At 39.0% G+C, this 16,272-nt stretch overlaps 1 protein-coding gene across 4 annotated transcripts in view; it reads left to right on the plus strand.

Moving 5' to 3' along the window:
* Positions 1-16,272, plus strand: part of MED14 (mediator complex subunit 14) — a 70,827-nt gene that overhangs the window by 12,011 nt on the left and 42,544 nt on the right. For all 4 annotated transcript variants that reach the window (XR_014026402.1, XM_081327434.1, XM_081327436.1 and 1 more), the window contains exons 6-11: positions 374-502; positions 795-902; positions 5,638-5,770; positions 8,239-8,389; positions 9,304-9,415; positions 11,661-11,786. Coding sequence is in view for 3 of the 4 variants with exons in the window: in XM_081327434.1 (XP_081183560.1) it covers positions 374-502; positions 795-902; positions 5,638-5,770; positions 8,239-8,389; positions 9,304-9,415; positions 11,661-11,786 (759 nt within the window). In the remaining variant the exon portion in view is untranslated. The remainder of the gene's footprint in view (positions 1-373; positions 503-794; positions 903-5,637; positions 5,771-8,238; positions 8,390-9,303; positions 9,416-11,660; positions 11,787-16,272) is intronic.

The following is a 16,272-nucleotide window of genomic DNA, read 5'->3' on the forward strand; positions in this document are numbered from 1 at the left end:
ATCAGGACCTGTGTTTTGGTTAGCTTTCATTTTAATTTCAAAACAAGTTGGAAGTGGGTTAAAGAGAAGTGATATCTACAGTGGTAAGGGAATTAAAAGGGAACAAAATTAGATAAGAATTAGGTAAAGAAAGAAGGTAATTCAACAGGAAAAGAAGATCTATTTAGGCATTATGAAAGAATTACATTGTCCCCAGTCTCAGTCTGATGTCTGCAATCATCTATACCTCTTCCCCAATCTTTCTTTTTAGCAGCCTTTTCTACTGATCCTTCTCAATTTAAAGGAAACTATTCTTGGGCCTTTCTAATCTGTTTTTCTTTTCTTTTTCTTGGTATCCTTTTTTGTTATTTATTTTATTGAATTCCGTTTTTAGCTAATGGTCGTGTAAAGTTTCGTGTGGAGGGTGAATTTGAGGCTACCTTAACTGTGATGGGAGATGATCCCGATGTCCCATGGCGCCTTCTCAAACTGGAAATTCTGGTTGAGGATAAAGAAACTGGAGGTAATGCCAAAAGATATTATGTGATTGAAAGCTTATTTTTGAACACTTGTCCCCAAGAGGTACACTTTGTTAAGCATTCAATTAAAATAAATTTTGATCATTTCACAATCCTCTCAAATGCTTCTGTCTCTAAAATTTTACTCTTGCTTTTCTTAAAGTATGTGCTGTACTGGTAGCCTCTTTTCAAACATTAATGAAATCGTTTTATGTTACTGTAAAATGTAAAACTTAAACCAACATTTTAAATACTATTAGATCATCTTTTAAGAATTTTGTTTTAATTTTATGATAGATGGACGTGCCTTGGTTCATAGTATGCAGATCAATTTCATCCATCAGTTGGTCCAGTCCCGGTTGTTTGCTGATGAGAAACCTCTACAAGATATGTACAACTGCCTACGTATCCTTTCAAGAGACTTGTTCCGAACTGATATGGATCCTGAAATATTTTTAGTGGAAAAAATACATTTTAAACACACAATTTAATGTTGTAACAAAAAAAGGTGTCCATTAGAATCAAAATGGCCATTCAGTCCAAAGGGGATTTTATATATTTTTATTTTATTATTCATAAAATGGGGATGTAATTTTATATATGTGTAAACTGAATGACCAGAAGTGCTTAATATATAGGCAGATTTTTCCAATGGCATCTGAATCTACTACATCAAGATCTGTAAAATGGAGGGAATGGTCTATATTCTAGTCAAAAACTCTATTGGTTAAGAGAACAGGTGGTAAAATTAAACGAAAAAAGAGGGATTCAGATTTTTTAATCAATTTACAGTGTTTTATATGAAAGTTAAAGACATGCATACAGAATTATGGTTCAGTAAAAAGAAAATATATTTCTTTGAAATTAATGAAAGAAGTACAACTTTGTTGTTATTCATTTGCTTAGACTCAGTACATATTGAGTCCACATGGGCAAAGACATGCAAAAATCAAGATAATCTGAAAAGGATGTTTATTTCACAGAATTTTAGTTGTATTTGGGATTCTCTAAATATTTCAAACCATTTATTATGAAGCCTATTTCCTCTACATAATTTTTTAATATGTTTAAGTCAAGTTTATTGAATTTATATACCGCCGTTTTCCCGTAGGACTCAGGGCGGTTTACAAGGTATTTAAAAATGTCAATACAATACAAAAGTTAAAACCAATTAAAAATAATTAAATTTGAACCCTGAAAAGTATAACCCCCCCCAATTAAAAACTCTCAGCCTGGGCCGGAAAGCTCAAAGAGCCAGGTCTTCAGGTCCTGGCGGAATGAATGAAGGTCGGGGGCAGTCCTAAGCTCCACGGGCAGCTGGTTCCAAAGGGCAGGCGCACCCACTGAGAAGGCCCTCTCCCTGGGTGTTATCCGCCAGCAGTCTTTTACTGGAGGCACCCTGAGAAGGCCCTCCCTGTGGGAGCGCACAGGACGAAGGGAACTTGATGCCGGCAGCAGGTGTTCCCTCAAATATCCCGGACCCAAGCCATTTAGGGCTTTATAGGTCATCACCAAATTTGCTGGCGAATTTGGTGATGACCTATAAAGCCCTAAATGTGCCAGCAAATTTGGAAAACTCAACAGTGGCCACAGGATTGGAAAAGATCAGTTTACATTCCAATTCCAAAGAAAGGCAGTGCCAAAGAATGTTCAAACTATCGCACCATTGCACTCATTTCTCATGCTAGTAAAGTCATGCTTAAAATCCTACAAGCTAGACCTCAGCAGTATGTGGATCGAGAACTACCAGAAGTACAGGCAGGATTTCGAAGAGGCAGAGGAACTAGAGATCAAATTGCCAACATACGCTGGATCATGGAGAAAGCTAGGGAGTTCCAGAAAAACATCTACTTCTGCGTCATTGACTATGCTAAAGCCTTTGATTGTGTGGATCATAACAAACTGTGGCAAGTTCTTAAAGAGATGGGAGTACCAGACCATCTTATTTGTCTCTTGAGAAACCTATATGCGGGTCAAGAAGCAACAGTGAGAACTGGACACGGAACCACTGATTGGTTCAAAATTGGGAAAGGAGTCCGTCAAGGCTGTATACTGTCGCCCTGCCTATTTAACTTATATGCAGAGCACATAATGAGAAAGGCAGGGCTAGATGAATCAAAAGTTGGAATTAAGATTGCCGGAAGAAATATCAACAACCTAAGATACGCAGATGATACCACTCTAATGGCAGAAAGTGAAGAAGAACTAAAGAGCCTCTTGTTGCGGATGAAGAAGGAGAGTGCAAAACTTGGGTTGAAACTTAACATTAAGAAAACCAAGATCATGGCAACTGGCCCTCTCAATTCCTGGCAAATAGATGGGGAAGAAATGGAGGTAGTGACAGATTTTGTTTTCCTGGGCTCCAAGATCACTGCAGATGGGGACTGTAGCCAAGAAATTAAAAGACGCTTGCTCCTGGGGAGGAAAGCCATGGCAAATCTAGACAGCACACTAAAAAGCAGAGACATCACCCTGTCAACAAAAGTGCGTATAGTCAAGGCTATGGTCTTCCCAGTTGCAATGTATGGCAGTGAAAGTTGGACCATAAAAAAGGCTGAGCGCCAAAGAATTGAGGCCTTTGAACTATGGTGCTGGAGAAGACTCCTGCGAGTCCCTTGGACTGCAAGGCGATCAAACCGGTCAGTCCTAGAGGAGATCAATCCTGACTGCTCTTTAGAAGGCCAGATCCTGAAGTTGAAACTCAAATACTTTGGCCACCTAATGAGAAGGAAGGACTCACTGGAGAAGAGCCTAATGCTGGGAAAGATTGAGGGCAAGAGAAGAAGGGGACGACAGAGAATGAGGTGGCTGGATGGAGTCACTGAAGCAGTAGGCGTGAGCTTAAATGGACTCCAGAAGATGGTAGAAGACAGGAAGGCCTGGAGGAATGTTGTCCATAGGGTCGCGATGGGTCGGACACGACTTCGCAGCTAACAACAACAACAAAGGTCATCACCAGCACCTTGAATCTCACCCGGAGGGCAACCGGAAGCCAATGCAGCTCGCGGAGTAGAGGTGTTACATGGGAGTATCGGGAAACCCCCATCACAACTCGCGTGACCGCATTCTGCACCAGCTGAAGCCTCCGAGTGGTCCTCAAGGGCAGCCCCGTGTAGAGAGCGTTGCAGTAGTCTAACCGGGAGGTCACGAGCGCATGGGTGACTGTGCGTAGGGCATCTCGGTCCAGATAGGGTCGCAACTGGCGCACCAGGCGAACCTGGGCAAAAGCCCCTCTGGTCACGGCTCCTATGTGATCTTCAAAATTGAGCCGTGAATCCAGCAGGACACCCAGGTTGCGAGCCCTATCAACGGGGGGTAACACCTCACCCCCCATCGTTAAAGATGGAATAATCTGGTTAACCCGAGATGCCGGTATGCACAGCCACTCAGTCTTGGGAGGATTGAGACAAAGCCTGTTTCTCCCCATCCAGACCTGGACTGCCTCCAGGCAACGGGACATCACAGCAAGGGCATCACTGGGTTGGTTCGGGGTGGAGAAAAAAAGTTGGGTATCATCAGCATACTTATGATACCCCACCCCGAAATGATCTCACCCAGCGGCTTCATATAGATGTTGAACAGGAGGGGAGAGAGAACCGATCCCTGAGGAACTCCACAAACGAGAGCCCTTGGGGTCGACCTCTGCCCCCCTGCCAACACCGACTGCGAGCGGCCCAGGAGATAGGAGGAGAACCACTGTAAAACGGTGCCTCCCACTCCCAACCCCCTGAGACGCCGCAGTAGGATACCATGGTCGATGGTATCAAAAGCCGCTGAGATATCTAATAGGACTAGGACAGAGGAACAACCCCTGTCCCGAGCCCGCCAGAGATCATTCACGAGCGCGACTAATGCCGTCTCCGTGCTGTGCCCGGGCCTGAAACCCAATTGGTACGGGTCCAGATAATCAGTTTCCTCCAGGAACAGAGGAAGCTGATGCGCTACCACACTCTCAACAACTTTCGCCAAAAAGCGAAGGTTGGAGACCGGACGATAGTTGTTCAAAATGGCTGGGTCCAGGGCAGGCCTCTTGAGGGGTCTCACCACCGCCTCCTTCAAGGCGGCGGGGAAGATACCCTCCTTCAAAGAAGCAGTTATAACTGCCTGGAACCAGCCTCGTGTCTCCTCCCGGGCCGCATAAACCAGCCAGGAGGGGCACGGGTCCAACAAACAGGTGGTGGAGCTCAGCCTCCCCATAATCCTGTCCACATCATCAGGGGAAACAGGATTGAACTCAGTCCAGATCGCATGCTCAAGACCGTCCGATTCCTCCACGTCAGACTCCGCCCAGTCAGAGTCCAAGCTGGCCCAGATCTGAGCGATTTTTTCCGTCAGATGATGACTAAACTCCTCGGCCCGTCCCTGTAAGGGATCCTCCCTCACCTCCTGGTTAAGAAGGGAGTGAGTCACCCTAAATAGGGCGGCCAGGCGATTATCTGCAGACGCGATGAGGGCAGCGAAGTAATTAGCCTTCGCCGTCCTCATCGCCGCAAGTAAGACCTTATAAAGGTTCTTAGCTGCAATCGGTCAGATTCGGATCTGCTGGACCTCCAACCGCTCTCCAGACCCCGTCTCCGCCATAACATTCTTCTTAATAACAACTTTCTATTCTGTTCATCAAGAATAGTATTATGATTTAGAAGGGATAGCACGTTTTAGTGGCAATGTAAGATTGAATTTCTTACTAAATTTGTAACTGTTTTATTTATACAGGGATGCGGTGGCTCAGTGGGTTAGGACACTGAGCTTGTCGATCAGAAGGTTGGCAGTTTGGCGGGTCAAATCCCGAGTGCCGCGTAACAGAGTGAGCGCCTGTTACTCGTCCCAGCTTCTGCCAACCTAGCAGTTCAAAAGCATGTAAAAATGCAAGTAGAAAAATAGGGACCACTACGGTGGGAAGGTAACAGCGTTCCGTGCGCCTTTGGCGTCTAGTCATGCCGGCCACATGACCACGGAGACGTCCTCGGACAAGCGCTGGCTCTTCGGCTTTGAAACGGAGATGAGCACCGGCCCCTAGAGTCGGAAACGACTAGCACGCATGTGCGGGGGAACCTTTACCTTTATTTTATTTATGCATTTTTACTTTGATGTTGCTCTTTCTAAACAAGCTCAAAATACTTACTTAACCAAACCACTTTAGATTCCTTCTGCCTATCCCTGCAGTTGGAAGTTTTACATTCACAGACTCTAATGCTGATCCGAGAACGCTGGGGTGACCTTGTACAAGTGGAACGATACCATGCAGGCAAATGCCTGTCCCTCTCTGTCTGGAAGTAAATAAAATCACTATTATCTTTAGATATTCTTACAATCAATGCAAACACAATTCTACTTATAATTATTATTTGTTAAGCAATTTATATCTTTCCATGTAACAATATTATATCGTTGGAAACCGATATAATGAAAACTCAGGAGCTCTTATATTAGGATAATTTGATATATAGTATATAGTTATAGAGTGTATGGATTTCAAGGAAAGTACTCTGTTTCTTAAATAAGTTATATACAGTTGATTTCTGGAATGAGGACAAATAGTTAACACAATGAGAGCAAATATTCTGACCTGAAAATAATATATTAAGTTATATGAGGGCAGGGCTTTTCAACCTTTTCACTCATTGTACCACTTTCAGAATATGGCAACATCCGAGTACCACCAATCGCCTAGCAAGGTGTCAAAAACCTGACCAAAAAAAAAGGAAAAAAGTGATGAAGTAAAGGTAGTCCTCAACTTACAACAGTTTGCTTAGTGACTGTTCGAAGTTACAATGGCACTGAAAAAGTTCCCCCCAAGCCACAGCCGAGCAAGAGACCTGCCTGCCCGCCCGGTGGCGCTCTTCCTCCTGTCCGAGGTTTTCATTATTGTGAGCATTTCTGTTGAGGATTGGCAGCAGGGGTGGGGGGATGGTGTTTGGTTTTTATTCTCCCCCCTGCTGGGTGGTTGCAGCAGGTTTTGGTCACTTCACATGAGCCTGGGACACTGTGACCGTCATAAATATGAATCAGTTGCCAAGCATCTGAATGTAAATCGCAAGACCCTGGAGATGCTGCAACATTCCAGCTGATTGGCTCTTCTTCTGGGCTCAGCAGACGTGCCGGGATCAGTGCTGAGCTCCAGCTGGAGCCTGGCACTGATCCTGGCGCTTCCACTGGGCCCTGACAGCCCTGCAGCTCCAGCTGTCTCTCACTCTGGCTTGTGCGGTGCTGCCACCGGTTCAGCTCATTCCCCTCCCCCGCTACCACTTTTCTAGGATGGTCACGTACCACCTGCCAGGTGCCAATGTACCACAGGTGGTACCCGTACCACTGTTTGAAAAGCCCTGTATTAGGGGAGGTATTTTAGAGTCACAATTTCCAGAACACCTGCAAGAGTAGTTACAGTAGTCAAGTTCTGTTCTCTAGGCCAGTGTTTTTCAACCTTTTTTGGGCAAAGGCACACCTGTTTCATGAAAAAAATCACGAGGCACTCCACCATTAGAAAATGTTAAAAAATTTAACTCTGTGCCTATATTGACTATATATAAAGTAATTCTCTTGAATAGGAATCAAATAAACACAAAGAAAGTATTTTATAATTACTTTTCAATTTTTCCCACGGCACACCAGGCAACATCTCGCGGCACACTAGTGTGCCGCGGAACAGTGGTTGAAAAACACTGCTCTAGGCAAAGATTTCATAGTACAGTGTTACAGCTTTTGGAAACGCATGTACTAGAAAACCTAGATCCACAGCTTATTTAATTAAATAGGCACACATGAAATTGACAAAATCTTCCTAATCTTTGCAGTTGATCCAGAAATTGTGCAATTTTATGAGTCAAATTTCTTGCCTTTGAGGTATATCACTATATGTATGTATGTATATATGTGTGTATATTCAGTGTAGAATGTAATGAGAAGTTGAATATCCGTATTGGGGTGTAATGGAAATGCAGTTCCTTCTGTGAATTTATTTAACGGCTGGTTCTTATTTAAGAAGTTAGGACCACTAATCACAGCTACTTGAATATATAAATGTGAATATTTCATAGTATTATTTCATATACAATCAGAACTGAAAGCAACATTTTGTCTTTTTTAGACATGTGTGAATATGGTATGGTATTTCCAGGGCAGCACACATATCTGAAACCTAATTTAAAGAAGACATTAATAGTTTCCCTCTATTATATTTGTTCTTTGTGTTTTGTGTTGAATGTAAAGTGTTGGTATTAGCTTCGTCCCTTATTTAGGCCTAAAGAACAGCTAACAATTTTTTTTAACCCGTGTAACCTAGCTCATGATTTGAGAATAATCTTGGAGTTCAGGCTGCTTGTTTGCTTGCCAGTAGGAATACATGACAATTTTAGTCCACAAGCCTAACCAGCTATAAACAGTAACACATAGTCATAGGTTTTCAAATGACATTTAAAACTTATTTTAATAAGTTCTTTTTTTTAATCAAGGCTTTTGTGATACTGATCCCTGAGGTGATTAAATGTGCCTTATATACTGTTATAATGGGTCTATTTAGTGGAGAGCAAACATGAACAGCAAAGCTGAAAATGGTATATTAGGCATAATTGTCCAAAAATTGAAAGAACAAAGAATTCTTAAGATTAGGATTGTGTGCCTGTTAGAAAAGTGTTTCTTGAACTTTATAGAGAAAACAGTTACATTCTTTTTTAATACGGTTGTAATATTTATCTGAGTGTTCTACCAAAATAGATTTTTATTTAACATAGTGTTTCTTTATTAGCCAACAAATTGTTGGGAGAAAAACTGGAACAGCATCGCTTCATAAAGTTACCATTAAGATTGATGAGAATGACGTATCAAAGCCTTTGCAAATTTCTCACGAACCTCCCCTTCCAGCATGTGATTCCAAACTAATTGAGAGAGCTACGAAGGTAAACTTCAGCAGTTTTAAGTTGTTTCAGTTTAAAGAGACTCCTTTTTTTAACCCATATGTTTATTGTTAAAATATTGGGATATAAAGAAAATACAAAAAAGCAAATATTGAAATACAAAAAAAGATGTTTCAAAAAAAATTCCTACCATATCAATTGTTTAAAAGGCTTTTAAATGATGGCAGTTTAGAAGTATAAAATTATTTTGCAAAATGGATTGCCAGGGCTGGAAAGATTTATGTATTGTAAAATTTATTATTAGCATGAAATATAAAAAAATCTAAAATATACAAAAAGAGTTCTGCAATGGACAGATGCTTTTGTTCCATTACCTGCATTATATCAATAAATCTTATATTGAAAAAAAAACCTTGCTTGATTTAAGATTTTAGAAGATACCTAGAATGGGCTTGCTACTTAATTTAGATGAAACTAAATCATAATAAAGGGACGTGGTGGCTCAGTGGGTTAGGACGCTGAGCTTGTCGATCAGAAGGTCGGCAGTTTGGCGGGTCAAATCCCGAGTGCCACGTAACAGAGTTGAGCGCCTGTTACTCGTCCCAGCTTCTGCCAACCTAGCAGTTCGAAAGCACGTAAAAATGCAAGTAGAAAAATAGGGACCACTATGGTGGGAAGGTAACAGCGTTCCGTGCGCCTTTGGCGTCTAGTCATGCCGGCCACATGACCACGGAGACGTCTTCGGACAAGCGCTGGCTCTTCGGCTTTGAAACGGAGATGAGCACCGGCCCCTAGAGTTGGAAACGACTAGCACGCATGTGCGGGTGAACCTTTACCTTTACCTTTACCTAAATCATAATAACAATGCTTGAACTGCTGCACAATATCCCCTTATAACTGCAAACTCCTCAGAAAGTTTTGTTTTTTATTAACTGATTTTACTTTGATTTTTGTAGATAGACCATTTGTCAGTAGAGAAGCTTCTAATAGACAGTGTCCATGCAAGAGCACATCAGAAACTACAGGAATTGAAGGCCATTCTTAAGAGCTACAACACCAGTGACAATTGTATGTGACAGTATCCATATAATCCTTTCTTATCTTACTCCAAGATAAAAGACTTGATTCTGAAGTAAATGAAATTACTCTGCCAACTTGCCTCTGCCTCATGTAATAATACAGTAATCATAATAATAACCATAATAATTTTAATTCACTGAACTGAAAGCTTTTTTGACAATCATTGCCTTGAATATGACATAGCAAATTAATTAAAGATTTTTTAAAATTTGGATTGTGATGTTTTTAACAAGTTGTCAGCATTTCTTTTATGAGGAAAGTGAAAGGGTATGAATATTATTTAGTATTCTTACGCCAGAGATTATTTCTAATATGCTTTTGAATTGGTTCTGAGTACTTTCCAAATTTTTATCAGCTGACACACGTTTTCAGGGATTAATTTTTTTTTAACAATTTTTATATTTATTTTAATGTGCTTATTCAAGAGGAGCATACACTAAATTGTTGTACTAAAATTTATCTAAATCTGATCTTGGGTGGTCCCCTCATGCTCATAAACACCTCTTAGAGAGGTGTTTTGGGGTGGATTATAGAAGACAAGAGAGATTACTTTATTATTATAAAATGTGCAGCGATTTTTTTAAAATGAAGTATTTTGATTAAAATCTGTTACTGGAATCAGGGTTTGTGCTTACTTGTTTCACATAACAAGCTGAGTTTCTTTGCTCCTTCCTGCTTCTAGTTCTCTAGATAGTTTGGGTCACTAATACTCACTTATGGTCCTTTAATATATAGCTTTAAGCTGTTTTAATCATTAGTGTTTCTATAAGTTAATGAACAAAAATAATTGCATAATGATTGAATGAAAAGTAATGCCTCCAATATTACAAGTAACCAACAGATGGCACTGTTGATGCACTAGAAGCTGATGTGTTGTGTTATTGATTATGAAATGGTAGCCTGCCATGAAAACTCAGTGCACTTTAAACAACACATCAGCTTGAATTTCCAATTGCCAAAGAAGTTGCTGCAGTTGAAATTCACTGTGGAATGCATGTTGCATATGGTGATGTTTATATTGAAGTGTATATCATGCATTGCTAGGCCAAAAAATATAAAGATGCTGATCCAGTAAGAGCTGGTTTATGTGATCAAGGCTAAAGTGGGTGACTTGTAACACAGTAACAACTTTCATGTGAGAACAATTGGTGAAATGATTAACCACAGTTGGGTGATCTTACAGGGAAATTTCTGACAAGTTTGGCATTTCATAGGAATGTTTATGCAAGGTGGATTCCTCATATGGCAATGGCAAAGGTGAAAATGTCAGGAGTTGATATTTGCCAGCACTGGTTGTTATACGCTACAAAAATGAAGGCGAGGATTTTCTTTTCATAGCATTGGGATGGCCAGTGAAACATGGGGTCATCATTATGATGCAAAAATGGATTGTTAGCCCCTGGAATGTAATTACAGGAATTACCTATGGGAGGAAAATTTCAGTTTCCTAGCTTTGGTAGGAAAAGTCATGGTTGTACTTTTGGGGATGGGGATAGTGTTAGTCACATGATTTCTTTGAACCTGACACCACTGTCCATTCTACTATCCATTGTAATACTCAAAACTTTAAACAATGATTCAGCAGAAGCACAAAAAGAAAATTATGCTGCAATGGAAGAGTTGTCTAGGCCTCATAGCTATCAAGCCACCCAAGAGTCGATTGAAAAGTTGGATGTCATCATCTTACCCCATCTGCCATGCTGTTTCTATCATGCAATTATTGCTTTTTCCCCAACATGAAATAATACCTTTGCAGCTATATCTGACTCAGATGACAAAGTCAAGAGGACTGTCAGGACCTGATTGAATAGAACGTAGAGTTCTTTTCATGATGGCTTTAAGAAGCTTGTCTATCTTTGGCAGAAGTATGTAGCAAATGGTTACAGTTATGTGGAGAAATAAATATGGGTAACATTTTAAGGATTATTTTCCTGTTTGGATTATTGAAATACCCCCATTTGGACTAAAGCTATGGATGGAGGCATTACTTGCCATTCAGTTCTCATATGTAGAAAGAAACAGTGAAAAAAATGTTGGTAGCAAAATGACATTCCTTGAAAATACAATTTTATTGATGCTCATTAAGCTGAATGTAACTTTACTGAAATAGTTTTATTGAAAAAGGATTTCTTTTGATTTTTTCTTATGATTGAAGCCTGCAGAGGTCCAAAGTTAATCTTGAAATTTTCCTAGTTAAAATTCCATCTCATCTTACGAATTCTCAATTCTTTAGCTTTTATCGAAACAGCTCTTCCTACACTTGTTATTCCTATTCTGGAGCCTTGTGGGCGATCGGAATGCTTACACATATTTGTAGACCTTCATTCTGGGATGTTTCAGTTAATGCTTTATGGAATTGGTAAGTAAATAAGAGCTCTATCATCATTTAAGAGTCACTTCTAATGATTACATTACAACTTGCACAATTCAGCTGTTTTTCTTTGGACTGGAAATTAAAAGCTAAGGTTTTTAATCATAAAATTTGCTAGTGTATTAAAAAGTGGTGGTATCAAATATAGATCTATAGGTCATTTGGTCGGTTAGCATGTAGTAACTTGCAAGCACAATGTAGTGAAAATTGAAAAATTATTTGCCAGAGAGAATAATGGTTATTAATGCCAAAAAGAATGGGGAAATTTTGTTTAATATATTTTACAAATGAAATGGCTTGGTCATGATCATAGTTTGGCATAATACATTGAACTTAATATAAGGCTTTCCTCCTAATAATATTTAAAATAATTTTCTTAAAAGTGATGCCTCAAAATTAAAAACGCAAAACATATGAATACAATTCGAACAAATCTATCTGTAAAAGCCTAAATAATACAAATTAGCAACTAGCATGAAATTTTTATGCAGATCTATCTATCTAATTTATACACAGCCCATCTCACTATTCAAATGACTCTGGATGGTTTATAGATTAAAAACTATAAAATTCATACAAAAGACAAAAGGTTAGAAGAACAAGTTAAAAAGGTGGAGGGAATGCCCACAAGCCATCCATCTATTACACCAAGGATTGCATATTCTTCTTAACACTTTTCCAGAAGGGTAGAAGGGTGGAGTGTAGTCTTACCTTAGGCAGCACAATTACTACAACTTAAACAAAAAACTGAATCTTGGTTATTTGGAAGTATATTGCCTGGTCTTTCCTGTCTGTCCAAAAAAAAACAACCCATTAAAATCATGAAATATATCAGCTTTTAACAATCCAACCTCTAGAACTTAGCAGGCACACAAATTTCCAGGATCGCATAATTATCTTCTTTGTGATATAGGTAGTCCTCGACTTACAACTGTAATGGAGCTTGGGATTTCCATCATGAACAACCTGATTTTATGATATTTTTTTGGTGGTTAAATGCAGTGGTTGTAAAATGAATCCATTGTCCACAATGGCTATTTTTTTTGCCAGAAACTGGAAGAGAACCCTGATTTCAAGAAAAAAAATGTCATAAATCACTGTTACATGACTGCAGGATGCTGCAAATGATTGTAAATGCAGGCCAGTTATAGAGAACCCAAAATACAATCACATAACCTGGGGGGGGGCAGTCATTGGAACTTCAAATCCAGATGATAAGTGCCTTTTGGGGGCCCTGTTGTAACTGATCAGTTGCTAAGCTAATTCTAAATTTAAGAGATACTAGTTGCCATTTTGTAATACAGTACAGGGTACTTAAATTCTCTTACAATTTTGCATATTTTCCAAATTTATTTTAGCAATTCTTTAAAAATGGTTGTTATTCTTATATTGTTAATTTAGCCTCTATAAAAGCATTACTGGAGCCTCAGTGGTTAATAAAGCATCTGAACCAAACAGAAACTTTGTTCTTGCAGGTCCCCATTCACAGAATATCTTCATTAGCCAAGTGGTGGTTTAGACAAATTATAGTAACTAATTGGGTTTTTAAATCCTATTTTTAAAATTATTGAAGCAGAAAGATGGAAGGTTGAAGAACTGGGAACACTGTGTTCTGCACAGCAGTCAGTGAGAAGTTTTTGCAGTTATTAAATTTTGAAATACTGGACCATGAATTCTTAGCAAAATAATTATTTCTTCCCATGAGTGTTTTAAAATCTGTAAAGTGTAGAGTGTAAAAAGCGAAAGGTCAGACTTCCGGTTTGTCACGCAGCCGCTATGGACAGCTGGGAGACTTGCTCTCTCTTCCCCCGTCCGGTTTCGCATTGCTGGGGGGCCCTGAAAAGGGCTGAAAGTCACCCTGAAGAGGCAACCAGCAAGGAGGGGCGCTCGCTGGATCGCAGGAGAGCCGCAACTCTCCCATTGGACCTGGCGATCCCTCCAAACCAGCAGACGAAAGAACCGGCCATTATGGCTCGTCCCTAGGCTGTGAACAGCCGAAGTCATATTTTCCACCAGGCAACTCTTAAAGCAGCATGGAAGAGACTGGGTGAGATCTATCTCTTTTACGCCCTAATTACTTTCTGTACCCCTTAAGCTGGTAAGCATTTTCCCCCCTGCAGTGAGGGAAGGGGGATTTCAGCCCTCCCTCCAGAAAGAGTGGCGACTAAATACCCAGGGACATTTTAAACGTTGAAAAAGTAACTGAATCCCAATTGGAAGTTTATTTCTCAAACGTGGATTGAAAGATTTTTAATTTCCTATTGTTCATTGTCTACGTCTGTTGGAAATTTGGATTCTTTCTTATGAAAAAAAGAGAAAAACTGAAAAGATTAAGACAACTTTAGGACTCAAAGGGAAACTTTAAAAGGGGTCTGGCTGACTGCCCAGGGAAATAGATAAGATACATAACCTTGAGAAATTTGAAACAACAGCTATGAAAGGCTTTGTGTTCCCTATCTAGAAAAAAAAATTCTTTCTTTTGGATTTTCTAAGTGTAAAGCCTTTAGTTTAAAATACCAACATGGAAGAAGACCAGGAACAAAATTTATTTATAGATGATGATCAACAAACTCTTGCTATGTTAAAAACACTAATCCAAATTCTTACCACAACCAATGAAATACTAAAAGGCTACGTGAAGGAACAAGAAGACAGCCCAGATATGAAAGCCCAAACTTTGACCACAATTAAAGAACCATCTATACAAAATACAATAGAAGAAATGAAACATTCAAGTACCATGACAGAAGAATCTACTATTAAACAAATACCGATATTTGAAAATCCAGAAAAGACATTGACAACCTGGAAAAAGGAAAAGGTTTCTTATACAACTCAGAAGGAACTAGAGGATCTAGAAAAAGAATAGTTCAATGAGAAGACAAACAATTCAGAACAACTATGTCGATATGGAAGAATAAAGAGACGACCTACTAGACCTACAAGTCCTCTCAAAAAAATGGCGATCGGATGGTTTTGCCAATATCAATTAATATACATGATACTACAAGGAGATTGGTTCGATGACCCAAAAACAAGGACATGGAAGATGATTTGGCAAAGGAAAAAAGCTAGAATAAGACTCAAGAAGAATGGAGTTTCGACCATCTTATTGAAATCTGAAACAGAATGTACTTAGATAAGATGTGTATGTTGAACACAAGACATTGTTATGAACTGAGATAAAGAAAAAATTTTGGTCATTAAAATTTAGCAGTATAAATACTAATAGCTAATTTGAATATTGATTTGTGCATAAAGGTCTTGTAAAGGTGAATAATGTAGATAAGCTAAAAACCTTTTGTTGAAAGTAATAAATAGCTCTATATGGAATGTTAAAAATGAAAATTATCAGTTTAAGCAAGGGATGGCAGATATAAAGAGGAAGAGAGGAAGCATTAAATAGTGAAATAAAAAGAAATTTTGATTACTACTTAAAAAAACAACTGAAAATTAGCAAAAAGGAAGGATATTGTATCCTTGTTGACATAGAGGGTGAAAAGTTAAGTATACGGGATGTGTATTTTGAATATTAGATTTTGTGAGGAATGGTGATAGATGAATTGGGAGTATACTAAAAATCTTGGGAATGATAAATATCAAACGTTAAATCTAAATGTTAGTGGAAATTAAAATTGAAAAACCTATTAGGTCATTGTCTAAAAGATTGTATGTTAAAACAATTAGAATATGTGTAAACTAAAAACTATGGATATATGTAAGAAAGTTATTTTCTATGTGATGGATAGGATAAAACTTGTCTTAATTTACAAATAGACAGTATATATGAAGGGAAAAAAGAGGAAATATTTATGGTAACAATTTGAAATCTGTACTAATGATATCTGTATGTAATTGAATTACTACTACCCAGCCACCACGTTGCTTTTCAAATATGTGAATGTAATATCAGAAAATCAATAAAATTTGTATTTAAAAAAAGTGAAAGGTCAATTATACTGGACATTGAACAGTGCCCATTGGAATTGGATTAGGTCCAGAATTAGCCATGCTGATTACTTTTTCTGACATTAATGAGAATTAAAGTAGATCTAATTGATTTTCCATGGGTCTATTTGAAACATAATGATATCTAATTCTAACCTTTTGACAATACATGGCTTGGGAGTAGGTTACCTGAGGGGGTTACCTTTTTCCAAGAGTCTCTTCCTGTCCATCTTGATCTATCAGAATATGGATGCTGCTGATCCCATCAGCCAAAGATTTTGCTTGGCTGAGACTAGAAGACGGGCTTTTTCTACAGTGGCCCCTGTTCTAAACATCCTCCCTTTGGAGATCAGAATGATCCCAAACCTGTTAGCCTTTTCTAAGGCCCTAAAAACATGGCTGTATTCCCAAGCCTGGGGTGCTGAATTGTGTCAAGGGCCCTGTTTCCTGGCTATATTGCTAACCAGCCAAATATCTCGGCTGCTATGTGTATTTATTTTGGATGTTTTTAATCATATTTATTTGT

This window comes from Vipera berus (genome assembly GCF_964194415.1).
Source record: "Vipera berus genome assembly, chromosome: 4".
Classification (NCBI taxonomy): Eukaryota; Metazoa; Chordata; class Lepidosauria; order Squamata; family Viperidae; genus Vipera; species Vipera berus.